Source organism: Narcine bancroftii, chromosome 5, assembly GCF_036971445.1.
Source record: "Narcine bancroftii isolate sNarBan1 chromosome 5, sNarBan1.hap1, whole genome shotgun sequence".
Classification (NCBI taxonomy): Eukaryota; Metazoa; Chordata; class Chondrichthyes; order Torpediniformes; family Narcinidae; genus Narcine; species Narcine bancroftii.
The window spans coordinates 224,549,405-224,576,220 of record NC_091473.1 but is presented as its reverse complement, the minus strand read 5'-3'; the positions used below and the strand labels follow the sequence as shown (position 1 = coordinate 224,576,220).

Here is a 26,816-nt window from a genome sequence, read left to right as displayed (position 1 = left end):
GTGAAACCCCAAATTTACTTGCCCCAATTTAATGTGAATTCAGATATAATGCGATGAGTCATTGGACTTGGCATCGGGATGCCGGCGGGAGCGGGACCTCAGTCTGCCGGCGGGAGCGGGACCTCAGTCTGCCGGCGGGAGCGGGGACCTCAGTCTGCCGGCGGGAGCGGGGACCTCAGTCTGCCGGCGGGAGCGGGGACCTCAGTCTGCCGGCGGGAGCGGGGACCTCAGTCTGCCGGCGGGAGCGGGGACCTCAGTCTGCCGGCGGGAGCGGGGACCTCAGTCTGCCGGCGGGAGCGGGGACCTCAGTCTGCCGGCGGGAGCGGGGACCTCAGTCTGCCGGCGGGAGCGGGGACCTCAGTCTGCCGGCGGGAGCGGGGACCTCAGTCTGCCGGCGGGAGCGGGGACCTCAGTCTGCCGGCGGGAGCGGGGACCTCAGTCTGCCGGCGGGAGCGGGGACCTCAGTCTGCCGGCGGGAGCGGGGACCTCAGTCTGCCGGCGGGAGCGGGGACCTCAGTCTGCCGGCGGGAGCGGGGACCTCAGTCTGCCGGCGGGAGCGGGGACCTCAGTCTGCCGGCGGGAGCGGGGACCTCAGTCTGCCGGCGGGAGCGGGGACCTCAGTCTGCCGGCGGGAGCGGGGACCTCAGTCTGCCGGCGGGAGCGGGGACCTCAGTCTGCCGGCGGGAGCGGGGACCTCAGTCTGCCGGCGGGAGCGGGGACCTCAGTCTGCCGGCGGGAGCGGGGACCTCAGTCTGCCGGCGGGAGCGGGGACCTCAGTCTGCCGGCGGGAGCGGGGACCTCAGTCTGCCGGCGGGAGCGGGGACCTCAGTCTGCCGGCGGGAGCGGGGACCTCAGTCTGCCGGCGGGAGCGGGGACCTCAGTCTGCCGGCGGGAGCGGGGACCTCAGTCTGCCGGCGGGAGCGGGGACCTCAGTCTGCCGGCGGGAGCGGGGACCTCAGTCTGCCGGCGGGAGCGGGGACCTCAGTCTGCCGGCGGGAGCGGGGACCTCAGTCTGCCGGCGGGAGCGGGGACCTCAGTCTGCCGGCGGGAGCGGGGACCTCAGTCTGCCGGCGGGAGCGGGGACCTCAGTCTGCCGGCGGGAGCGGGGACCTCAGTCTGCCGGCGGGAGCGGGGACCTCAGTCTGCCGGCGGGAGCGGGGACCTCAGTCTGCCGGCGGGAGCGGGGACCTCAGTCTGCCGGCGGGAGCGGGGACCTCAGTCTGCCGGCGGGAGCGGGGACCTCAGTCTGCCGGCGGGAGCGGGGACCTCAGTCTGCCGGCGGGAGCGGGGACCTCAGTCTGCCGGCGGGAGCGGGGACCTCAGTCTGCCGGCGGGAGCGGGGACCTCAGTCTGCCGGCGGGAGCGGGGACCTCAGTCTGCCGGCGGGAGCGGGGACCTCAGTCTGCCGGCGGGAGCGGGGACCTCAGTCTGCCGGCGGGAGCGGGGACCTCGGGCTCCTGGATTGATTTAAAATGCACACAGAATAACTGGGACGTTCCAAGTAAAGGAGAAATGGAAATGACGTAGGCATGAAAATTAAACAGGGAAACTCCGATTTAGCACGGCCCCGCTTTTCTCACGATGAGATTTTATGCACCCCAACAATCGCGTTATAACAGGGTTTCACTGTACCACCAGGCTAGGAGTAAATCACTCGAGTCTCTTGCTCTCAGCTCACAATGATCAGATTGCTTGACTCACCTTTTTGAAGTTCTTCAGCAAGACTTCGTAGTCTAGTTCTGTGTTTGGTGGAATGTTTAAGCTTGGTTTTCCAAGGTCTCCAAATCCATAACTAGAACAAAAGATTTGAGCCATTTTTAAAGTCTAATAAATAATGCAATAATATTAATTCCTTCCCATCTCTTGCCTTGATGCTAAGAGTCTCACATTTGAGCATTCCTCCAATTTTGGTGGATGTTATGCAGACTGTTTTCACACTATTGCAGCATTTGGATGTGCATGTAAGTAGCTGGGTTAGAGATTAAGCTCTTGCAGGGTCCAGTATGTTGAGCGCTCACCCTCATTTTTCTAAACAAATATTGCTCCAAACGTAATAAATAATTGCCTGCAGCTGGTGAAGTTTAGACTCTGATCAGTTACCTGATAAGAAATGATGAAAGAAATAACAAAAACCACATACACAAGTGAGGTTAAGCAGTTAAACCTGCTGGTAATTAACTCCCTTGTGCAGAATGATCAAGGGGGAGTCTCGGGAACCAAACCTTCTCCTGGGACCATTTGCAAGTCGGAGACGTGAACAAATTTAAGTTCTTGGGTGTTGCCATTTCGAAGGGTCTTTCCTAGACCCAATACACTAATGCCAACGTGAATAAAGCACGTCAGCACCTCTACTTCCTCAGGAGTTTGCAGAGGTTTGTTATGACATTGAAAACCCTGGCAAATTTCTATAGATGTGTGCTGACCAGCTGTATCACGGTCTGTTATGGGGACACCAATACCCCTGAGTGGAAAGTCCTGCAAAAGATAGTGGACACAGCCCAGGACATCACAGGCAAAACCCTCCCCACCATCGAGAACATCTACAGGAAACTCCACTGTTGGAGAGCAGCAGCAATCATCAAGGATCCACACCACCCAGCACACACTCTGTTCTCGCTGCTGGCATCAGGAAAGTGGTCTAGGTGCCACAAGACCCGCACCACCAGTTCAGGGACAGCTGCTACCCCTCCACCATCAGACTCCTCAACAAAAAAAAACTCAATCAGGGACTTATTTAAGGACTCTTGCTTATGCACTTTTCATCGATTTTTTTCTCTCTCTGTATTGCACAGTCAGTTTGTTTACATTTCTTTATTTATTTACATGTACATTGTGTACACTTTTTTGCACCACCAATAAGTGGTGATTCTGCCTCACCTGCAGGAAAGAGAATCTCAGGGTTGTATGTGATGTCATGCATGGACTCTGACAATTAATCTTAAATCTGAAATTTGGTCAAGGATTGGGGTGCTTGCTGAATAGTACTGTGGGTGAGGATAGTTGGAGGGAAGGCACAAAATTAAGTGATCATGAAAAAAGGTAAAGGTTCCATTATTGCCACATACTACTACAATTTGAATGTAATGCACATACCGTAAGGAAAATAGAGAGTCGCCACTTTGTCCCTCACAGAAATGAGGCCTCAGCAAGGAACAAACTCGCAACCCCTGATTTACAAGGCCAATGCTCTAACCATTGAGCTATCGAAGCTTCTATGATATCATATTTTGGATGGATAATCGTGGTTTGGAATTATCTATAGGCGCTAAACAGCTCTCATTTATAGAGCAGCTTCCATTGGATTCGAGAGGGTGCTGAGGCCAAGAAGGGGACATAAAGGTATTGGAGGTTTGGATCTGGAGCTCAAGTTGCCGATGTTTGAACTGAAGTTTGTGTAGGTGCAGAGACTGTGGGAGCACTGGAGGAAAATCCATAGTATCTATGAAGGGACTCTCTCTCTTGCTTCTCTTTCTCTTATTATTAGGAGTGCTGGGCAATCCTCATGATAATCTTTTGCCTTATAGCAGGCAATAGTTAATGTATATCATGTATATTGCATTTTTTGTATTAATATGTGACAATAAAAGGAATCTTGAACCCTGAACATCCCAAGGTGCTACCACAAAGCCAGATGCTGTAAGGTATTATTAGGACAGAGGTGAGTCATTGAAGTATGACAAGGAGAGTATTAAAAAGAAGTGGAGAAATAGGAGGATTTGGGAAGGGGATTCAAATCTTCAGTCATGATTGTCAGCATGAGTACCATATATACATGTGTACAGTCAACCCTATATAAAAGTTGACACCCCACAAATTTTCCATTTATCCCATATAAAAATAGACACCCCCGACCGCCCCCCATCGGAACCCCTGCCCACAAACCCTCGCCTCGGTCGCCTGTCCGTCAGAGCTCCCGACACCCCGACTGCGGATCCTCACCCCACCCATCCGCCCACCAATGCTCCAATTGCCCCAGTACTTACCGCGGTCAAAAGTAGTATCCAGATAAAAGTTGACCCCTTCTCAAATTTAACCCAAATATTGGTCCCCAAAACTCAACTATTACATGATCCTGATGGGATAACCATGAACCAATGAAAATAAAGTCAATTTGAAGTTTGGGCCACTGCCTAACAGGAAGCCAATGTTGGTCAATAAGTAAAGGGGAGATGGACAAGTAGTTTTAGATGAACAGCTACTTTTTAACGCTGTTTCTTCAGGTTGTACTTGTACAATCAGATGACAATAAACTTGACTTGAGAGGCATGACAGGATGAAGGGCCTTGAATGGTTTCTACATTACGAGCAATAGAAAATATGGGACCATAGAGTCAAGATAGTCATGACTTAAATTTGGCCAGTGCATGAATGAGGATTTCAGCAGTAGTTTGGCTGAGGTTGGGGCAAAGGCTATATTGTGGAAGGAAATAGGTTCTCCCATTGATGTCATAGGTATGTGGTGTAAATCTCAATTCAGAACATTGAATTGTTTCTCTCTGCTCTGGTTTTGTGTGTCTTTTAAATCACTCGTTAAAACCCAAGCTTTTAGTGCTAGAATCTCTATTGATAGTTGACAATTGGAGAGCGTTCAGGGACATTGTGCTCTGTTCAAAGTATTGTGTGGTTGCTATTGTGGACATTATCACTATGTTCCATTCAATATTGCTCCCTCTCTCTGAACCAGCCCTTCAGAAACTTGACTGATGCAGTCCTGGCTTTGGCATGAGATTGTGATCTTTGATTCACATATTTATTCAGATGCATGTTTGGTGCAGACAATTCTGATTCGTCAGTCAAATCCACCTGAACTAAAGTGTCATTCAACTCATGGCTTTTTGTGGGATCTTGCTGGTAATTACTATTCACTGCATTAACAACCATGGTGCTTTCCCAAGGTGCAGATTTCCAGATATTTCGAAGGTTTTAAAGCCACTAGATACATGCCAATCTGCCCTTCTGCTAGGAGCTCAACACCCAGACATCTCAAGGAAGGGAAACCCCTGCTTTTCAAAAGAAATAGACACTGAGAGACTGAGCTACCATCCAGTGCCTCCTTCCAATGGTAGCACAGTTAATAGAGTCAGTGGCTCTGAACTCCAGAGACTTAGGTTCAATTCTGGCCTCGAACACTGTCTGTATAGAATTTGCTCCTTCCGCCTGTGACTGCGCTGCTTTCCTCCCACAACCCGATGAGATTGAGCTTGATAAGTTAAAATTGGCCACTGTGTAGAGATGATGAGAATTTGGGGGAGAATGAGGGAAATGGATAGTTGATGGTCAGCACAGACCAGGTGGGTAGAAGTGACTATGACATTGCTCCGGGTTCCAAAGAGTTAATCTCATGTTTACTTGGGTTTCAGATGGATAATGCAATGCTCTCCTTTCTGCATCTTCTCCACAGCTTTATCGACCCCAATGGGAACATTTTGATCGTCCCCTTCTCCGACCACAAATGTAACTTCACGCTGGTCAAACAATGCACCATTGCACTGTCCTTCCAAGTAAACTGCAGGTTGCAAAAAGAAAAGTTTAGAAAAATAACTTTGTGTATGTTCCTTCTCCTGAATGAAAAATAAAACTTTGTTTTTACAACCATCCAGATTGTTAGGTAATATATTTTAAACCCACAGAGAGGTTATGAATTAGTCAGTATGCCACCATTTAAGATCAAAACAGACTGGAAGGATAAAGGAAAATACTTAAGCCCCAGTGAATGGTTATTAACACAAAACATTAAAACACTTTCTCTTTCTCTATTCTTGCATTACTGAGTGTTTCCAGCATTTTTCACATTGGGCAATCGAGTTCAACAGTTGAAGGCAGAGTTACAGTTGATTGGCCAATTGAGTTCAAGTTCAAAACAAAAGGGTTGAAAAAGGAGAGACTCAGCAGATAGCAGTTGATTGGGCAATCGAGTTCAACAGTTGAAGGGCAATCGAGGTCACAAGACCCAAACATCACTATAAAAGTGAGGGACTGTGTTGCAGAGCAGTCATCGTTGAAGTGGACTGAGTCAGAGAGGAAAGGCTTTGGCAAATACGGGTTGAGGTGGTGGTGCAGGAGTTGAAGTAAGAAAGGGCCACCCTATTTGAGGAACAAAAAGGATTCAGTAGGTAGATACAGGTCCTAACTTTCTGAACCAACCTCTCATGTGGAACCTTGTCAAAGGCCATATAGACAACATTCACAGCCTTTCTCTCATCAACCTTCTTGGTAACTTCCTCAAAAAACTTTACAAGATTTGCTAAATATGACCCACCATGCATAAATCCATGCTGTCTGTCCTTAATCAGCTGATGACAGTCCAATTTTCTATATATCCTATCTCTCAGAAATCCTTCAGATAATTTATATACTACTGACATTAGCCTCACTGGTCTATAATTGCCTGGCTTACTTTTGGAGCCCTTCTGAACCAGCAGGACAACATGAGCTACTCTCCAATCCTCCAGCACCTCCCCATGACTAAGGACATTTTGAATATATCTGCCAGGGGCCTTGCAATTTCAGCACTCGTCTCCCTCAAGGTGCGGGGGAATATCATATCCGGGCCGAGGATTTGTCTATCAGGTGCTGGGTAATATCATATCCAGTCCAGAAGTATGCATAGGGGAACATTTTGGGTCCAGTGATCATAATGCCATTAATTTCAAGTTAATTATGGAGAAGGAGAAGTCTGATCTTCAGGTTGAGATTCTAAATTGGAGAAAGGCCAATTTTGAGGAAATGAGAGAATCTAGAATGCATGGATTGGGATAGGTTGTTTTCGGGCAAGGATGTGCGAGGCAAGTGAAGTTTTGAGAGTATAGAGTTTGTTTGTTCCTGTCAGGATTAAAGGCAAGGATAGCAGGCATAGGAAACCTTAGTTTTTGATGGATATTGGGGATCTGGTTTGGAAAAAGAGAGAGATGTATAACAGGTATAGGCAATGAAACAAATGAGGTACTTGAGGAGTATAAAAAATGTAAGAAAAACCTCACGAAAGAAATCAGGAGGCTAAAAGAAGACAGTGGCAGACGATGTGAAGGAAAATTAAGAGCACTAAGGTATATTAAGAGCAAAAGGACAAAATTGGTCCCCTTGAAGATAAGAGTGGTTGGTTATGTGTGGAGCCAAAAGAGATGGGGGAGATCATTCTTTTTCAATCTTTTTATTGATTATAATTATAAAATATATTAACATGGTGTATATAGAATACATAATAAGTGCAGAAAGTATCACATCACTTTAAACAAAGCTATTATAATCAGTACCCCATATCACTAATCACTTCTAAACACTAAAGCATGATATGAAATATTTTACTATCATATATAATATCTATCCCCACTACCTAGACCAGAGTTGTAGGCGAAAAGATTAGTACTCTGCTTCAGGAAAATAAAACAAGAGCCTAAAATTGTTATTGATCTAGAAATTCTGAAAATAGTTCTCAAATGGTCCCCACATATTTTGAAAATTCATATTCATTATCAGTAACAGAGCATCGGATTTTTTCTAAATTAGGCCAAGACGTAATTTCACTTAACCATTGAGTAGGAGTGGACAGAGCAACATCCGTCCAGCTAAATAGTATTGCATGACTTGCCAAAGGGAAGTAAAAGATGTTATTTAATGTTTTGTTGGCATTAAAGTCATGCTATTCTCTCCAGTGTTGCTGAAAAGAGCAACTAAAGGATTAGGCACTAAGTTTAAGTCAAGAATTATTGATAAAGTCTGAAAAACCTCCGTCCAGTATCTTCTAAGGTTTGAACAAGTCCAAAACATATAGATTAATGTAGCATCCCCATTGTTACATCTGTCCCAACAAGGACCCATATTTGGACAAATATAAAAAAGTTTATCTTTAGACATGTGAGCTCTATGGATTACTTTCAATTGTAAGAAAGAATGACAAGCACATAATAATGAGGTGTTAACCAGTTTAAAGATCAAATCCCAACTCTCTTCAGCTATTTAAAAATGTAAGTCCTCTTCCCATGGGGAGATCTAAAATGTTTATTTTTCATCAGTATTCTCTCACGAAATGGGCACAGAGGCGTGGGAAGAAAGAAAAAACGAACAGTGAGGTCATGGAACCAATAGAGATTAAAAAGGAGGACATGTTTGCTGTCTTAAAGCATATAAGAGTTGATAATTCCCACGGCCTGACAAGAAATTCCCTCGGACCTTGAGGGAAGCTAGCGTAGAAATTGCAGGGGCTCTGGCAGAAATATTTAAAATGTCCTTTGCCACTGCTGTGGTGCCAGAGAATTGCTTAAAAAAGGCTCCAAACATAGCCCTGGAAATTATAGGATAATGAGCCTGACATCAGTAGTAGGTAAATAATTGGAAGGTGTTCTAAGAGATTGGATAGACCTGTACACTTGTTTGGATAGCAGAAACTGATTACTGATATTCAACATGGCTTTGTGCATGGTAGGTTGTGTTTAACCAAACTTATAGAGTTTTTTGAGGAGGTTAACAGGAAAGTTGACATAGAAAAGATTGTGAATGTTGTCTACATGGACTTTGACAAGGTCCCACATGAGAGGTTAGTCAGGAAGGTTCAGATGCTAGCAATATTCCCTCTAATTTTAGTAGTCAGTGTGTGCAAAAATCTTACGTTGTGCAAATGTTTTTCCCGTAACAAAAGTACGTTCACTGAAGTCTTCTTCTTTGACCTCCATCGGTCATGGTCGACCATGGGTACTGTGACTCTAATAGTCACTGTGGAGTGGCCTCTCCAGGGCGCAAGCCAGGGCAGAGTTGAATTGGAAATCCGACTGTGGCCCATGCAGTGGGACCCGCCTCTCCATGCTAAGGAACGACGTGGGTCGACACAGTTTGGTGCTAGCACCATTGCAAGGGTTGCCAAGCCAGTGCTGAGTACAGTAGTCAGCCACCTTCGGGACTCCCACTCTGGATTGATCCCTCAGGGTTTACTCCCAAAGCTTTTCCCATGAGTGCGTACAGCCACAAGGCAGCGGAGGTTTGAAATAGGATTTTTCCCTCTCCTTGATGAGTTACCATCCGTGGTTAATGAGCCGCACCTGCCTGGAGTAACTGGTTTCAAGGTGCCAGTGACCCACCTTTGCCCCTTCTCCTGTCAGTAAAAACAGCCCTGCTGGGCATTAGAACTCTGCCACACATGAAGGCCAGGAGTTGGACTTGGTTGTCAGAGCCTGTTTGAGTCACATGCAAAGAAGAGCATTTGTGCAGCAGTGGGAACTCATCCCCACTACTAGCCTTCTGCTATGACTACCTTTAGAGCTACTAAATGCTTATAAGTATAATTATTAATTGCAGTACAAATCCAATTATCTGAAATTGGAATCTTTGAAATCTTCATTTATCTGAAATTATTTTGGAACTGAACTGACTGGTGATGTCCGGGCTCCGGTGGCGGCAGCAGTGGTCCTTGGGCCCCCAGAGCCTGCAGCAGCGGACCCCGGGCCCCCAACAGCAGCACCAGTGGACCTCAGGCCCCCGGCGGCAGAAGCAGCGAATCTCGGGCTCCTGGCACCGGCAGCAGTGGACTTCGCGCTCCCGCGGCAGTGGGGACCTTATGCTCCCAGGCAGGAGCGGGACCCTCGGGCTCCCTGCACAAGCAGGGCCTCGGTGGGGAAGTGCTAGTGATGAGCAGTGGCCAGCATTTTTTTGGTGAAAATTAAACTTTATTTTAATGTTTAAAAAGCCTTCCCTTGTTGTTTAAACACTGTTACAAGTGATTTGCTGTTGCTACTGGGCTGTTTTTAAAAAATGGCCAGTTCTCCGAAAAAAAATTTTTTTTATCCTAAATGGGCATGGTTCCGACCATTTGGATAATTGGAGTTGTACATCATTTTAGGTAACTAACCTTTTGTGTACACATTCATTTCCTTTGTACGCTGGTTGCAAAACGTGTGTGTGTGCGCGTGCATGCACACACACGCACACACCTTAGAGGGAAGAGTGGATCCAGGTAGTCATGGTGTAGAGTGAACTGGATTCTACAATGGCTGGACAGGAGAAGCCAGAGAGTAATGGTGGATGACTATTTCTCAGACTGGAGGCCTGTGACATCTATATCAATGATCTGGATGATAATGTGGTAAATTGGATCAGCAAGTTTGCAGATGACACAAAGACTGGAGGTGCTGTGGACAGCGAAGAAGGTTTTCAAAGCTTGCAGAGAGATCTGGACCAGCTAGAAAAAATGGGCTGAAATATAGTGGATGGAATTTAAGACAGACAAGTGTGAGGTGTTGCATTGTAGAAGGACAATCCAAGAAAGGACATACATCATAAATGGTAGGGCACTGAGGAGTATGGTAAATCAGAGGGATCTGGGAATACAGATTCATAATTCCCTGGATAGGGTTGTAAAGAGAGCGTTTGGCATAATGGCTTTCATAAATTAAAGTATTGAGTATAGGAGTTAGGATGTTATGTTTAAAATTGTATTAGACATTAGTGAGGCCAAATTTGGAGCATTATGTGCAGGTTTGGTTACCTACCTACAGGAAAGATATCAATAAGATAGAAAGAGTACAGAGAATATTTACTATGATGTTGCCTGGACCTCTGGAACTGAGTTGCAGGAAAAGGTTAAACAGGTTCGGACTTTATTCCCTGAAGCGTAAAAGAATGAGGGGAGATTTCGAGAGAAGTATTTAAAATTATGAGGGGACAGACAGAGTAAATGTAGGTAGGCTTTTTCCACTGAGGGTAGATGAGATACAAACCAGAGGACATGGGTTAAAAGTAAAAGAGGAAAAGTTTAGGGGAACCTTCGCAGAGAGTGGTGGGAGTGTGGGATGACCTGTCAGCTGAAGTGGTGAACATGGATTCAATTTTAATATTTAAGAAGAATTTGGACAGGATGGAAGAGGTATGGTGGGCTATGGACAGGGTGCAGGTCAGTGGGACTAGGTTAAAGAAAAAGGTTTGGCACAGAATAGAAGGGCTGAAGGGTCTGTTTCTGTGCTGTAATGTTCTATTGTTCTACATTCCCTGTATTTTGCCTATGCTTTGGAAGGGTATCTTGACAATTTTTAAAAACATGTTTTGTGGAACTTCTCTGGTCTCTACATAGGGGAATATGTGAGCTGTAATTTATTTAAAACAACTAGCTAGAGATGCAATCAAAAGAAGTGTTTGAGAGCGATTTGAAAGCAACAAGTAGATTGCCCTCCAAGTCACACACCATGCTGATTTTGGAAAAACATTGGCGTTCCCACATCATTGTCTGGTTTCAATCCAGGATCTCTTTCCCCAATAGCAGCAGTTCCAGAGGTTGGCTCATACCTACCTTCTCAAGAGTAATTCGGGATGGATTGCTAGCACATCCTCCAAAAGCTAAACAGACCATTGTAAATCAACCATGAGTATAAATACCAATTGCATTAAATGTCAATCAATAAAGTCACATATAAGCTAATTCAGGTATTAGTACAAAGCCACACAAGCTCCGTTACGTGCAGCAACAAGAGTGCATAGACACACACAACAGATGCATGAAGAAACCCTCATGCACTGAGGTCCAAACTGATCCATCCAGAGATACAAATCCTTCTTGTGCTCTCCTTCAAGATCAATGATTTTATCAGTTCTAAGTTAGCTAATGAAATAAATATGGGAACCTCTGTAGGTTTGCAGGCTACTTTGGTAATGCTCAATTAGAATTTGTCATGTTGCTTCTGCCCAGGTCAATTTCTGCAGAGATTCCCAGCCAGAATTTGCCAGTTTTATGAAATGCATTAATTTTGCTGCCTGCCTTCAGATGTCCCTCGATAGAAGGGCTCGTCTGTCTAGGTCTCTGAGATGAGATGAGAGAGGAGCTGGCGATGGTGCGTGCAATTGGGTGGTTTCCAAAGTGACATGTTCCTTGTAGTACCTCTGGCCTTCCTGTGTAGTCCCAGTGCATAGACTTCATGTTTTTAATACCAGGCCTAATGTTGCTTCTGTACGTTGACTGGCCATGAACCAGAGATCCCTGGGAGTGTTTGAGCATGTATGTACAACTTTGGATACTCCTGAAATCAGACTCACTCACAGCTATGCACTCAAAATAGCGCCCACTTCCAGCTCCTGTATTTTAATCCCCGAGCTGAACGTGCTAACTCAGACTGGTGGAGCTTTTCTTCTGATAGTATAGGTGCAGGTATTAACTGGAAACACAAGTTAAATTTAACGATGTTAACACTACAGAGAATTTAAGCATAACCTCCACTAATCATGGTAACTAGATCCCATGCTACCTAATTTAAAATGTATTGACTGGAAACATTCAAGGTCTTAAAGTCACAGCCCATAGTCTTTGAGATGTACTGAATAAAGTCTTTAAGTCACTGTACATAGTCTTTTAAATGTACTGAAGGGTGTGCTTTTCTCTTGGATCTTCTTGAGGGATGAAGAACACCGAACCGGAGTATGACTTTTCAACTTTTTTGGACATTTGTTGAGGAGGTTTAATTGCCAAAGATTCATCCTATTCACCTCGATCCTCTATCGATCCTTCTCGTCTGTGTGGTGAATTACAAATGGTTATCTCCAACTTGTGTTCTTGAAGCTCTCCTTCCTCCAGTGAGTCTCATTAGATCCCCTGTCATCCAGGTTTTTCAAGTATTTCCCATCAGCCTTTTCCTCCTGTTCTCACTGTTTCTGCCTTTCCCGTTCTCTACGTGCCTCATCTTGATCTTCTTGCTGACATTTCCTTCACTCATGTACCCTCTCTTTTTCCTTATCTTTATCTTTCCCTCTCATGGATGTTTTCCATTTCTTCTTGCTCATTTCCCTGAAGATTTTAAAGTTCATCTCACCATGCACAAAATGATTTTTTTCTTCATTTCTACAAACTCAGCCCTTCTGCGCTCCTTTTCTTCATTAAGTGAACCAATGAGCTGACGAAATGCATCCAGCTGTTCAACACTGGGGACAGCATCATAATCAATGAAATAGCCTGTTGTACATAATAAATTACAAAGCTCTTCATCTTCCTTCTTGAGTCACTTTAATTTTGTCATCCTCTCTTTCTTCTCCTTCAAAAGAACCTCAAAACGTGTCTGCAAATCTTTTTTCCATCTGCAACATTGTGGAATCTTCTTCTGGCAGACGTGCATCCAAACCAAGTTGCTGACACACACTGCATGGAGCTCTGGGACACAGGAATGCTTTGTTTCAGCCACTGCCTTAAATCTTCCTCTGCAATCATCATATCCAAACGGCCCTTAATATGCCTTTTAGTAACTTCTGTTCTTTGTAGTCTTTGATCTTTTGGAATTCCAATCTCTTCCCAGATATTCCAGAGATAGGAAAGTGCAGCACTGAAACAGGTGACTGACTTGTTGACTGGTGCATCACTTTTCCGCACCATCCTCCGGGCTGGCAGCGTTCAGCCTCGGCTGTCCTGGAGGTCCCCAGTCCCGGCTGCCTGGCCCCTCTCTGGGTGTCCTGTCCTGGCTGCCCAGCCTCTCTGTGGGCATCCTTGCTATTCAGCTCCTCTCTTGGTATCTGGCCCTCGGCTGTCCTGACCCCGGCTGTTCGGCCCCTCTCTTGCATCTGGCCCCTTGCTGTCCACCAACTTGTGACATTTTCCCTAGCAACACACAAAGGACTGCACACTGCACTTCAGGTCTTTCCTGGCCAGGTCGAGACCCAAGGACAGTCAATCATAAGGTGTGGCCTGACCAGAACTGGACGCTGTCTTCACCTCAGTCCTTCAAGTGTTGTAATAGTAGCTGTGTGTTAGTGCAAATACAGATCAGGGGACTGTGCAATAGAAACTCCCCTCCATCATTTCTGACTATCCCCAGTCTCAGGAAAGCTGGACCCATCCTCTTTCCCCTTCTACCAAGCAGAAGACACATGAGCTTGAAAACACAAACCTCTAGATTCAAGGACAGTTTCTTTCCTTCTATTTTTGGACTCTTAAAATGGACCTCATTCATTAAAAAAAATGGCCTTTGCACTATTCTTAGCTACTTCTATCTAGTCCTGTCACTATATCTTTGTAACACTCTATCTGCATTCTTTAACTCGTAATTGCAGGAGACCCTGCACTTTTGTTTTATCATTACACCACCTGCTGTATTTAGTTACGGCTTGATTTGCCTAGAAAGCACACTAAACAAAGCTTTTCACTGTATCTCACTGTATGTGACAGTCAACAAATCAATTTTCCTGAAATTTGGTCCCCTCCTTCATGGGCTGGACGTGAGTACCTGAGATTGTCAATCCATGGCATCAATCCTCATTTTGTGTGGTGTTGCGCTTGTTCTTTCTTCATCGTTTAAAGTGGTGTTCTGCACGCTTGTTGCAGAAGCCCTCAAGCAGATGAACAGGCACCAATCCAGGGGGAGCTATTGCAGCGACATGACCTTGCAAAGGGATTGGATCCCCTTAATGGCCCATTGGCCTGGAATGGTGAACGCCCAGAGGCGAGAGCAATCTGATGAGGGAATTCCCATAAATAACTGCCCCTGCAGCAGGTGGCCAAAGATCAGGTGCATGCCACCAATACACTGAACGGCAGGGCTTACTACAAGTAGTGCACGGGCCACCTGTGCTTTGTCTAATTACCTGCGCTAGGATCTCCTACAGACTGAATCCAGAGATTCAACATTTCAGATAGCTGCGGATTCAAACGTAACACATTCCCCAAATTCCTGAGCCTCCAGAGTAGCAGCCACACCATCAACACCCTCTCACTTGTCCCACTCTGCCTGACACACTTAGTCACTCTTTGTGCCATTTCCATTAACATTAATTTTGATGTATTTTTACAGGGAGGCCAAGTTTAATCGACACTAGCTGAGAATAATTGCACTAAAAGCCTTTGCTTAAGCACGAACAAAAAACAGGTTGAAAAAACCTGGGGGAAAAAAGACATGTTTTTACATTTTTACCAATAGGACCATCTCTGGTACTCTTCCATGGAGGTTGAGGGAATATCTGCCCCATAATTGGACTCACAACTATGGACAGTAGTTTATGGGATCAAAAAATCATGAATGGTGATTGTGATTGTGGTTGCAAGGCAACTAGAAATGCCTTACTGTTTGATTGTACATGGCTGACATCAGGGGCTGACTCAGAGCAGGAGACAGACAGTATGTTATCTGTAATGGAGACTTGCAGCCTAATGGGATGCCTCATGTGCTGTTAACAACTTCAAAGTAAAAAACATTTTCCTTTATCCATGTGTTGTCTAAGAACTCACACATACGAATATAAGATGAAACATGGTGTCACAAATGGGATGAAGGAAATTAAAAGAAAATACTTTAAAAGGTAAAATCTAAAGTCAGCAACTGATCAGTGAAGAGAAGCTATCACAGTGGCAAAATGGAATGATTACATCCACCAGCAAAACTTCAGCTGACTGGTAATGTATTGTATTAGTGGCAGTTGGAGCTGATGAGAAAAGTGATAAAGTGAAAGTGTCAGTTTTCTTACATGTGTGAAGCCCTGGAGGTGTATCATAACTTCACATTTGCTGCTGAAGGAGACAAAATGAAATTGGGAAAATAATGGAACAGTTCAAGGAATACTGCATACCTAAACATGATGTGTCATTTAAGAGGCACAGATTTTTCACATGTGTACAGAAATCAGAAGAAAGTATTGATCAGTATGTGACTGAATTGAGAAACAGAAGCAAAACGTGTGAATTTGGTGGATTGACCGACTCACTGATAAAAGGCAGACTTGTGTGTGGTATTCCAGATAATAGTCTAAGGGAAAGACTGATAAGAGAGGAAAATCTAGACCTGGAAAAAGCCATAGCACTCTGTTGGGCTACAGAAACTGTAAAAGCTCAGGCAAAAGAGCTGTTCAATGAAACTAGCTGCAACGAGGATGCAGTGAGCAAGAACAGACATAAACCATTTAACAAAAAGCGCGCCAAAGTGGAAAGAGAGGCGTGGCCAGTGAACAAAATGAAAGGGACAATTGAAAGCCATGTCGTCGATGCGGTACAAAACACCTATCAAAAAAGTGTCCAGCATATGGTAAAACAAGCTATATGTGCAACAAAAGCAACCATTATGCTCATTGCTGTAGGAACCAAGTGCAGCAAAGCAAGGTTCATGCAGTAGATGAAAGGGAGATAGAGGAATTCTATGTAGATTTTTTCAAAATTTATTTTATTGGCACATGTAAAAAGTACATACATCACCAAATTACTATAGATCAAAATCAATACATGCTATTTTATAATTTTTTCTCCCTCCCACACAGAAAACACCCCAGAAAAAGCAAGAAAAGAGAGAACAAAAAGAGAAAGAAAATGAAATAGATTAATTGCATAGACAATACTGGATGTTACCTTATAACTAAAATATGACCTAATTATGTTAACCTCTACAACTATAAATATATCCATGAAATATAAAATACATAATGAACTAAAACACTACCATATAATGCTTGGTCAAAATCTATTTATATACACGCGCACACACACGCGCGCACACGCACACGCACACGCACACGCACACGCACACGCACACGCACACGCACACGCACACGCACACGCACACGCACACGCACACGCACACAAATAATACATATAGAGCATCTAACAATAATAAAATAAGAAATTAAGGTGAGGTGAGTCCGGGGAGTGACAAAGCTCGAAGCATAGTCTACCAATTAACAATATAATTATTTATAAAGATATAAAACCAATTTCTTGCATATATGGAAACCAAATTCTAACAAAATTATCATATTTATTCTTTAAATTATATGTAATCTTTTCCAAGGGTATACAACTTCACATTTTACCATGACATCTATCTAATACTAAATCCGTGTCCAATTTCCATGAAACAGCTGTACATTTTCTGGCAAATGCCAGTGCAATTTTTAAAAATTCCCTTTGAAACTAAACCAATTTTAAATCTGGATTAATCCGTGAGATAGCCCCCAAAGAAATACCATAGGATTTCTCGGGAGTCTAACATCCATTACCTGTTGAAGAAAATCTATTAAATTATTCCAAAAAGCGTTCAATTTGGGACATGTCCATGTGGAATGTAAAAAAAGTACCTATATCCTGCTTACTGAGTGTAGGAATTGAATAATAAAGGCATAGGTCTATCGACAAAAAGCAGGTCAATTGGACAAATAAAGAGAAGAATAATGGCCAGTATGGGCATATTGGGGTGAAGGGCCTGTTTCTGAAATTTCATTGTATGAAATTGTAATTTCATGAAGATACACTACTTTAAGTTCAGGTTTATTTGTCATATTTTACCTGATGAGGGTCCTTCTGTGAGCAGTCTAACACATTAACCCTAGCATTCATACAAATGTATAACGTTGAAGTACAAGAGCACGATTACAGAGGGACTGTGCCTGAGAGGTCAGCGGAAGTGAGGGCCAATGCTCAAGAGATCTAGTTAGGACTGAGTGGAAGGAATGCCCATGGATTGGGTCCTTTTGGGGATCTGCTGGAGATCAGGACATATTGGTGTGGTGTGTGATCAGGCCCAGGGTCGTTAGATTCTGGTGGATAGAATGCTAGGGTGGGGGTTGGAGGGCTAATGGGGCAGGGGCACAGGGAGAACTGGTAAAGTAATCAAGTCAAAGGGAGCCTCTCTCCGTCAACTCCCAGTGCTGGGATAGGACTTGGTACAAGAGCAGCCCCTTTAAGTTGTACCACTGTAGAGAGACCAAAGCATCATGGAAGTGTGGTTGTTCTAAAAGTGCCAAAATACAAGTTAATTTCCAGGGCAGAGGGAAATGAAGCCACCTCATGCAAGGCAGGCACACAAACCATATATGGCGCACAAGGCCAAGTTGAGACTAATTTCCAAAGAGCTATTTCCATTTTCAAAATAACTGCGAGGAAATGTCACCACTAAATCCAAGTTTTAGCAGGAATATGGTAATCTTAACGTTGATGAAACTTACTGCGGCTATGGCAAGTATTCTTTCTGTTTTTGTCTCCTGCCTTACCTCTCTCAGAGATGATTCAGTGAGTGCTTTTCACTTCAATGAATGCCATTTACACTAGGGGCTGATCAGCACTGGAAGACCAAGCCTGTAAGGAGTTTTATATGAGCAGAGGCGGGGACCTCAGATAATGGGGTGGGGGTTGGAGCTGGGGATGGAAGGCCGGGGAGGCAATGGAACATTGGGAGAGGAGTTGCTACTTGGTCACACGGGATAATGAGGTTGTAAATTTGAATAGTGGGACGATAAGACAACAGAGTAATTCACAGTGAGTAATTGAATCTCACTGCTCTACAAAAGACGATACAGAGCTGAATTTAATTGAGAAGAAATTAGAACACAGCTTTTATTTTTGTGTGTTTTCTTATCACCATCTTTGCAAGTTTGTTTAAGATTTGCCTGGAGGCACTTGTCCTCGCCAGAACATACTGTACTGAGGGAGATTGGCAGGGAGTCTGGAATAAAGTGCCAAAACAGAACATTCTGTACATTCAGTCTTGAATCACCCACTCCTGTGGACTAAGCAAAATAATATCCTTCAGAGAAACAACAGAAGTCCTATCCGAGCTTCCATTGTTTATACCCCTTAATCTCAATTCAAAAATAAACCATCAATCATTCAATGGGCATAGATTTATGATCCCAAAATGTAATTAAAGACAGGGTCTGTTTCTATCCTGGTAGTTGAAAGGGGAGTAATTTTCAGCATGAGCTTTGGTTATGTAATCATGAAAGATTGCTGCAAGGTTGGAATTTTGTAATTGTATGCCATGTTAATCCTATATTGTACTGGGAATTTCTCACCGGCAGGCAGTATTGACATGATCTTCCTGTAAAACAACATTGAGTAAGAGAATCTTACAATTGTACAGCACAGAGACAGGCCCTTCAGCCCACGTTGTTGATGCTGAACATCATGGTGTTCTACTTATCCCACATTCTTACTTTAATTCCATTTCCTTCCATACGCTGTTCATTCAAGTACGTGTCCAAATACCTCTTCGATGTTATTAATGTTCGTGCCTCCACCACCTCCATGCATTAACTTCTCTTCATGAAAAGTTTACCCTTCAGATCCACTTTAAACATCCTCCCTCTCACTTTAAAGTGACCTCCTGGATTTAGACACCCCTCTCTTTGGAGATGATGGGCATTGATAAGGTGGAAAGCCACCACCTTTCTTCCCCAGGGCAGTGGCAGGAAATCAAAAAAAAAAGGAAGGAAAATTTAGGGGAGACCCTAAGGTTTTTTTACGGACTGTTGTAGGTGCCTGGAATGCATTGCCAGGGGTGGTGGTGGAGGATGGAACAATAGGGTCATTTAAGAAACTCTTAGATAGGCACAGAGATGAAAGAAAAATAGAGGGTTATGAGGAAGGGAGGGTTTAGTTTTTTTAAAGATTGAACTATATATAGGTTTCTGGGGTCAGTGCCTGTACAAATGCTCAGCAAAAGGTGTAAGGGGCTCCTTCTATCCGATAGCCGACAGGTCCCCCTTGGACAGGGTCACGTGAAGCCATGGATTGCAGATGGTGGATGATTTTTACAAGCAGATTGTACAAATTGGTATTTATGGTTGTCAAACTAAAAACACTGGGCAGATGAACCTGCAGGGTTACCTGTCCAGTATGGACACTGCAACTGAAGAAGGCAACGGGAAACCACTTCAGTATTTTTCCTTTGTAGAATCATGAACTCAACAACAGCCATCTCAGCTTAAAGATGGAGCCTTCACTGACGGAGAATAAGGGAGGCAACAACTAGAATTCAGAGGGCCAGAGATCATGATAGATGGAGAGACATGATCGGCCACACCAAACAGCAAGGCTCCTGAATGAATGATGTATATAGGTTGGCACAACATTGTGGGTCGAAGGGCCTGTACTCTGCTGTAATGTTATACGTTCTACCATGGGAAGCAGATACCTGCTATACCCAATCTATGTTCCTCATAATTTTATATATCTCACTTCTCAGCCTCCTTTGTTCTAGAGAGAAAAGATTTAGCCTATCCAATCACTCCCGATAACTCAAGCTCCCTAGTATAGGCAACAGCCTTGTGAATCTTTTCAGACCCTCTCCAGCTTAATGTCATCCTTTTTATCGTGTGGTAACCAGAACTGCATCCAATATTCCAAGTGTGGCTGAGCCAACACTTCGTATATTTGTGACACATTGGTGTAACTCTTATCGTCAATGCCTTGGCAGATAAAAGAAGCATTCCATATACCTTTCTCACCACCCTGTCTACTTCTGTTCCAGTTTTAGGTAACACATGCTGGGGCCCTACCATTCACTATGGGACAACTTCCCAAAATGCATCACTTTGCACTTGTCCACCTTCAATGTTATCGGTCTTTCCCTTGTCCATTTTCCCGGTTGATGATAATGAGAATGTTTGTATCAGATGCACCAAATGTACACATGCACTAAAATTCTTACTTGCTGCAAATGAACAGGTACTTGGTTTTAAAAACTATAAAACTAAAAAAAAACTACAATAATATACTTAATTGAATTAAAAAGAGACAATAAATAAAAAAAAAGATGGATGATAAATATTCACAGTTAACCTTTGGCAATAAAAGCCTCTTATAGTTATGGAGCAGTGTCTGATTAGTGTAACGTGGGGAGTTTCAAGAGACTGATAACTGTTGGAAAGATCCTGTTGCGAGTCATATTGGATGACTCTTTTCTATTCTCATCCTGCTACTACCACTATTAGAATCAACAACTGAGTCACCACCTCACGTCAAAAATTAAAATATTTTTGTGGGGTAAAGGTTGGATGTGTAGGTGACAGGGATGGGAAGAGTTTTACATATGGGAACTACTAGCCAGGGGTGCAGACATAATTTATTTTAGGTGACAGAGCACACCAAAAACAGCAACAAGGGGGTGCCGTAGCTGCCCCCTAGGGTGCCGGAGCGGAGCTCCAGTGAGCTCCGGCAGCACTGCACCCCTGCTGCTAGCCAGAAATATCTTCTTCATTTGTGACACCACAAATTGGCTTTGTATTTATCACCCTGATTTATAACCTGACAGAAATCTTCTAAAGTGAAAAAAACGTCCCTGATTCATCAATCCACAACCCCTGTCCAACCCCTCCTACCCTGTCCTTGTTATACTGGCAATCTCTCCTCTGCTCTCTCAGTCTTGACAAACAGTTCCAACCTGAAATGTTGACCATACATCTCCAACATACTGCATGACCCTCTGAGTTCCTCCAGCAGATTTTTTTCCCCCAGCATCTGAAGTCTCTAGTGTGCCCCCTCAGATCACCTCTGAATTTATTACACCAGACCCTAAATCACTTCTGATAAGGGCAAAGGTTCCTGCAGATTACTTAATCAATACCTCTAATAATCTCATGTTCTTTCAACATGTCCCCTCTCAACATCCTCTGATTTCATGATAATAACCTGGTGATTCTCCTCTGCACTCTCTCCAGCCTTATCTCATCTTTCCCATGATGACCAGAGCTGCATACAATCCTCCAGCTTAGATCTGAGCAATGTCTGATGAAGATGGAGATAACCTCCCTGCTCTTGATTCATTACCCAGACTGATGAAGGCCAGTGTCCATGTCCTAACCACATCATCTATCTGAGCTACTACTTTCAAGGACCTTTGGACTTGTTCACCAGGTTCATTATGTTCTTCAATGCTCCCTAGGGCTCCTACATTCATGGGGTAGGTCCTAGCCTCATTGGCGCACCCAAAATGTATCATTTTACACTTGTCTGGATTAAATTCCATCTGCCATTTCTTAACCCATTTCACCAACCCATCACCCTGTCACCCTGTAGCAAAAGGCTACCCTCTACACTGTCAACAGCTCCATCAATCTCTGTGATCATGTCTCCAACATCCATGATCAAATCATTCACATATATCACACACACCAAAGGTCCCAGCACCTTTCTATTCTGTCCTGTCCCTTTGCTAATTCTGCAGCAAAACTCCAATAATCTGGCACGCTGCTGATCTTGGTGGTAGAGCAGTGTGTTTTTCCAGACGATTGGATGTTATTTCTATTACTAACCCAACAACAATTTTTCACAACATGACAGTAAGTTTTCCAAGGAACCTGGTAACTTTAAATTGAGAGAGAGAACCAGGGCTCCAGAGGATGGAAACGGTGTGCAGTAAACATCACCTGATAACCAAATCTCCATCATCAGAACTTCTGCTGAGTGGTCGAATATCAAATGATCAGTTTTACAACACAGTGTTGGATGGGGATCAGAAATGGCAATGAGAACAGGTCACTAAACCAGAATCGGTACAGGAAGCAATGGTCAAAAGCCTCCATGGCTTTAATCAGTGCTGTGGTGAGTAATCCTCCAAGCAACAGATAGGACCTTGAACACAAAACCGCATAACGGTTGGACTCCTGTCATTCCGTCAGTCACGATAGGAAAAGGAAACCAAAGCATGATTAATGATTTGGAGTGATCAATGATGAGAGAATGTGTTTCCATTTTGTCAGCATCATCAAGGAGCAGAAGGTCAGTGAGAAGATGGAGTCCATGGTCCCTTCATTGCACGACCACTTCTTCTAATTTCCTTCCTACTCTTCCTTCATGTTCCTTATTCCATCTGGGTGTTGGAATAACTCTCCACTGTGAAGAGCGTTTGCTCTCCCAGCATCCAGACAAGGAGCTTTTGCTATAAATAGGTGATATAAATAATGGTGCATTGGCGTTTCAGATATGTCAGAGGGTTGGTTTTTTTTATATATACAGTAATGGGTGCCTGGAATGTGTTGCCGGGGGTGGTGGTGGAGGCTGATACAATAGGTACATTCAAAAGACTCTTCAATAGGCAGACAGATGGGTGGCACTGTGCTTAGTGCAATGCTGTTACAGTACCAGCGACACTGCCTGTATAGTAAGGAGTTTGTATGTTCTTCCTGTGTCAGTTGGGGTTTCTTCTAGGTGCTCCAGTTTCAAAATAAAATGTCCGGGGGTGTAGGTTAATTGGGTGTAATTGGGCGGCATGGGCTTGTGGGCCAAAAGTCCGTGTTACAGTGCTGTATCTCTAAATTTAAATTTAAAATTTAAATAAAAATAGAGGGTTATGGGTGTGAGGTTGGAAGGATTAGATTGTTGTGGATTAGGTTTACAGAGAGGTCAGCACAACATCATGGGCCGAAGGGCCTGTATTGTGCTGTAATAATCTATGTTCTACCTAATGCTCGCTCCTTAATGCTGTAAATAATTTTGTCCTCCACTGAAGAAAGCTATATTATTTTTCTCTTTTTCAAATATTAACATTCATTAAGGGAGACACAGTTAGTGTAGAGATTAGTGCAATGTTGTAACGGCGCCAGCAATCGGGACTGGGATTCGAATCCTGCTTGAAAGAAGTTTGTACATTTTCCCCATGCGTGTGTGTATGGGGGTGGGGGGGGGAGAGCTCTGGTTTCCTCCCACCATTGAAAACGTATCAGGGGCTGTAGGTCAATTGGGTGTATTTGGGCGGTAAAGGATCATGGGTTGAAATGCCCTGTTTACTGTGCTGAATGTCTAAATTTAAAATTTAAAATATTTAAATTGAGAAACAGCAAATAAGTTTTTAAAAATATTTACACTCATCTGAAACCATCTTTTCTTAGTATTGTCATTTGCCATGTATTAGTATGATTCTTTAGCACTTAAAGATTACTGCCCAACACACAATCACGTCTTCATTGTTTGCCCTTAAAGTCTCTATTACCCTCCATTTACTTAAAAACTGTTCTCCAATATCTTGCAATCCTGACAAATGATTTTACTCCTAAAACATTAACTCTGCCTTTTTCATCCTGAATCTTTACAACATCTATTTTAGATTTCCACCTTGTTGTTTCCCCTGCTCCTCTCCAGTTGATTATCCATCTGAAATGTAATCCTTGTTGACAGAGAGAATTACACAATGTGAGTATCTTTAGAATAGAGTGAAACATGAAAATCTGCAAATGATGTGATTGTCATAAAAACACAAAAATGCCAGAGGAACTCAGCAGGTCTCGCAGTATCCATAGGAGGTAAATATATATAATCAACGTTTCGGACCTAAGCCCTTCTTCAAGGTATAAGTATAAACCAGGCAAGCATCTGAATTAAAAGTCGGCAGGAGAAGGTAAGAAAGTGCAGGGGTGGGGGAGGGGGGGGGCGGGGGGAGTGCACAAGCAAACAGACAAAGGAGGTGATAATTGGACATGGATAGGAGGAGGGGAGGGGAAAGGTGAAAACTGATTGGGTGATGGGGGTCACTCTGTGAATGCAGAGATGGAGGAAAGGAGACAGAGGGATAGAAAAACAGAAATCTAGAGGAAAGGAGAAATAGGGGCAGGGGAAGTGGAGAGCCGAAGGAGTGGGTGGGCTAATGGAAACCGGAGAAGCTGATGTTAACGCCACCCAGTTGGAGGGTGCCCAGACAGAAAAGGTGGCGTCGTTTCTCCAATTTGTGAGTGGTCCCAGTCTGGCAGTGCTTGACACCATGGACAGACACACTAGCATGGGAATGGGTTGGGGAATTAAAATGGACTGGCACTGGGAGTATAGTTCTAATTTCTTTCCCATAAGTTTATCTAGTTTTCATTATTTGATATGCATGTGTAAACTGTTCGCTACCAGAGAGAAAGGAAGGAAGTGCAACAAACCTTGCAAAAATGTTACCACTGAACACAGGTTGCCAGAGGTAGGAATAGAGACAGGAACAATTGTAATGTTTAGAAGATCTTTGGACAGGTACGTGAATAGGAAAGGTCTAAACGGATATGGGTCAAATGAAGACAAGTGGGACCAATTTAGATCAGCATGTTGTAAAACTCCATGACAATGAAACTATGGTAGACCTTACCTTCCACTGACGCCCCTTCATTGGGGGTGAAGTAACCTTGCCCTTTCTTTCTAATTCTACGGATAATGCCACCATCTTCAGCATCCGTTAAATCCTCCCCTTTGAAGTCTATTAGTTCAATCTGGAATAAAAATAGATCTCCATTAAAATGGAAACAGGACAGCTGTGACCGTCTTCCTGTCATCTTAATTTCTGAGTCTAAAGACAAGAAAGAAGAAATGATACAGAAAAATGTACAGGATTCCAAAGCACTTGTTTTTCTAACAACATGGAAATATAAAAGTCATTTGGTACATTGAACCCATCCTCCAAACATTCTATCACTTTTACCCTCCAGACCTTCTACCAAGTCCCAGAATCTCCTTAAAGAAGAAAAATAAAATGGAGCCATGGGCAAATTTCGGAAAGAACATGAAAACAAAAGAAATGGGTGCAGGGCCTTTTGAGCTGCTCTGTTGTTCATCAGAATCGAGTCATATGGGATACAGCATTGAAATAGAACAGTTGGACAACTGAGTCTGCACTGACCATCAAACAGCCATGTACACGACTCCTACCCAAACCCAATTTATTCTCCTCACATCTCCCTCCTTGATTCTCTGCTCATTCACAACTTACTGGGGATAATTTGCAGTGGCCAATGAACCTGCCAAACTTGTACATTCTTGAAACATGGGAAGAAAATGGAGCACCCATGGCAAATCCACATGGCAACAGAGAGAATGTGTCAAATGCCACATAGCCAGCCCCAGAGGTCAGAATTGAACCTGTGGTTGCAGGAGCTGCGAGACAGTAACTCTACTAGCTGCACCACTGTGCCCTCAAGATCCCGAGTGTTCAATGCCATTGCATGATCTCTATATCCCTTGATTAACCTCCACCTGGTCCCTGATGATGACCAATCTTGCTCCAAATCATGATCACAACTGAGGGAAGTGTCCAATGCCACATTCTCAGGTAGGGTACAGAAAGTGGAGGGAGGTGCGCCATTAAGCCAAGTCAATGGGCCTGTGATTTCCTGCTTTTGATTCACTCCCTCTTAAAATCTTGGCACTACTCGGGCTTCACTCCAATCCAATCCTGCCAGCTGCTGCACAGGAACAAACAACATAAGCCACTGCACAATAATCGCATCTTCTGCATGCTTACGCCATCAACTCTACAACCCAAGATCCTTTAAGTAAAGCTTTCGTGGTTTCATTAATTCCAAAGTAATAAATACAAGAATTTGAAAAAGCAACAGATGCAAGAAAGATGAAATTAAAACAGAACCTTGCAGGTCAGGTACCATCTGTGGCGAGAGTCCAATGAACATATCGGGTTTGATCAAAACGAAGGGAGAACTTGTGGACAGTGAGAATTATGCAATGTGAGCACCTTCAGAATAAAGTGAAACATGAAATTCTGCAGATGCTGTGATTGCAATGAAAACACAGAAATGCTGGAGAGATGCTATCATGCAGCATCCATAGGAGGTATATATTACTGACATTTCAAGGTATGAGTGAAAAGCAGGCAGGCACCTGAATTAAAAAGCTGGGGAGAAGGAAAGAATGGGCAGATGGAGGAGTACAGACCAACAGAAAAAAACTGTTAATTGGATATGGATGGGTCACAATTTCTGTGAGGGGCGCTGAACAAAGTGGCGACTCTCTGTCTTCCTTATGGTGGACCAAAGTTAAAGAATTTCATGTATGCTACATTCTAAATGTAGTATTACATGACAATAATGGAACCTTTACCTTTACAAGACAAAGGAAAGCTGAGAATTGACGGCAGGAGTTTTTGGGTCTATGGAAGCAGGGCTGGGGAAAAGGAGACAGAGGGAAGAGGGAGGGAGAGAGAGAGAGAGCAAGAAGAAAGGAGACACTGTGAAAGATGAGAGGGTGGGGGCTAATGGAAACCAGAGAAGAACCAGTTAACTTTTCTGGTTTGATTGACTCAATAAAAGCAGCGCTGTCGCCTGCTAAATCAGACAGACGGAGGATGTTAGCACACATCAGCAGGCAGGACCAGCATCCACCCCCCCTCTCCCCACTGAGTTTA

The 26,816-nt window shown here is 43.9% G+C and overlaps 1 protein-coding gene and 1 pseudogene across 2 annotated transcripts in view; both read right to left on the bottom strand.

Annotated features, from left to right (window-relative positions):
* The window catches only part of LOC138764959 (peptidyl-prolyl cis-trans isomerase FKBP5-like), a 97,196-nt gene that overhangs the window by 16,215 nt on the left and 54,165 nt on the right, over positions 1 to 26,816 (bottom strand). For both annotated transcript variants that reach the window (XM_069941470.1, XM_069941471.1), the window contains exons 4-6: positions 24,771 to 24,891; positions 5,350 to 5,506; positions 1,702 to 1,792 (exon numbers count right to left, since the gene is read on the bottom strand). In XM_069941470.1, the coding sequence (XP_069797571.1) occupies positions 1,702 to 1,792; positions 5,350 to 5,506; positions 24,771 to 24,891 (369 nt within the window). The remainder of the gene's footprint in view (positions 1 to 1,701; positions 1,793 to 5,349; positions 5,507 to 24,770; positions 24,892 to 26,816) is intronic.
* LOC138764960 (protein regulator of cytokinesis 1 pseudogene) lies at positions 5,513 to 16,040 on the bottom strand (annotated as a pseudogene).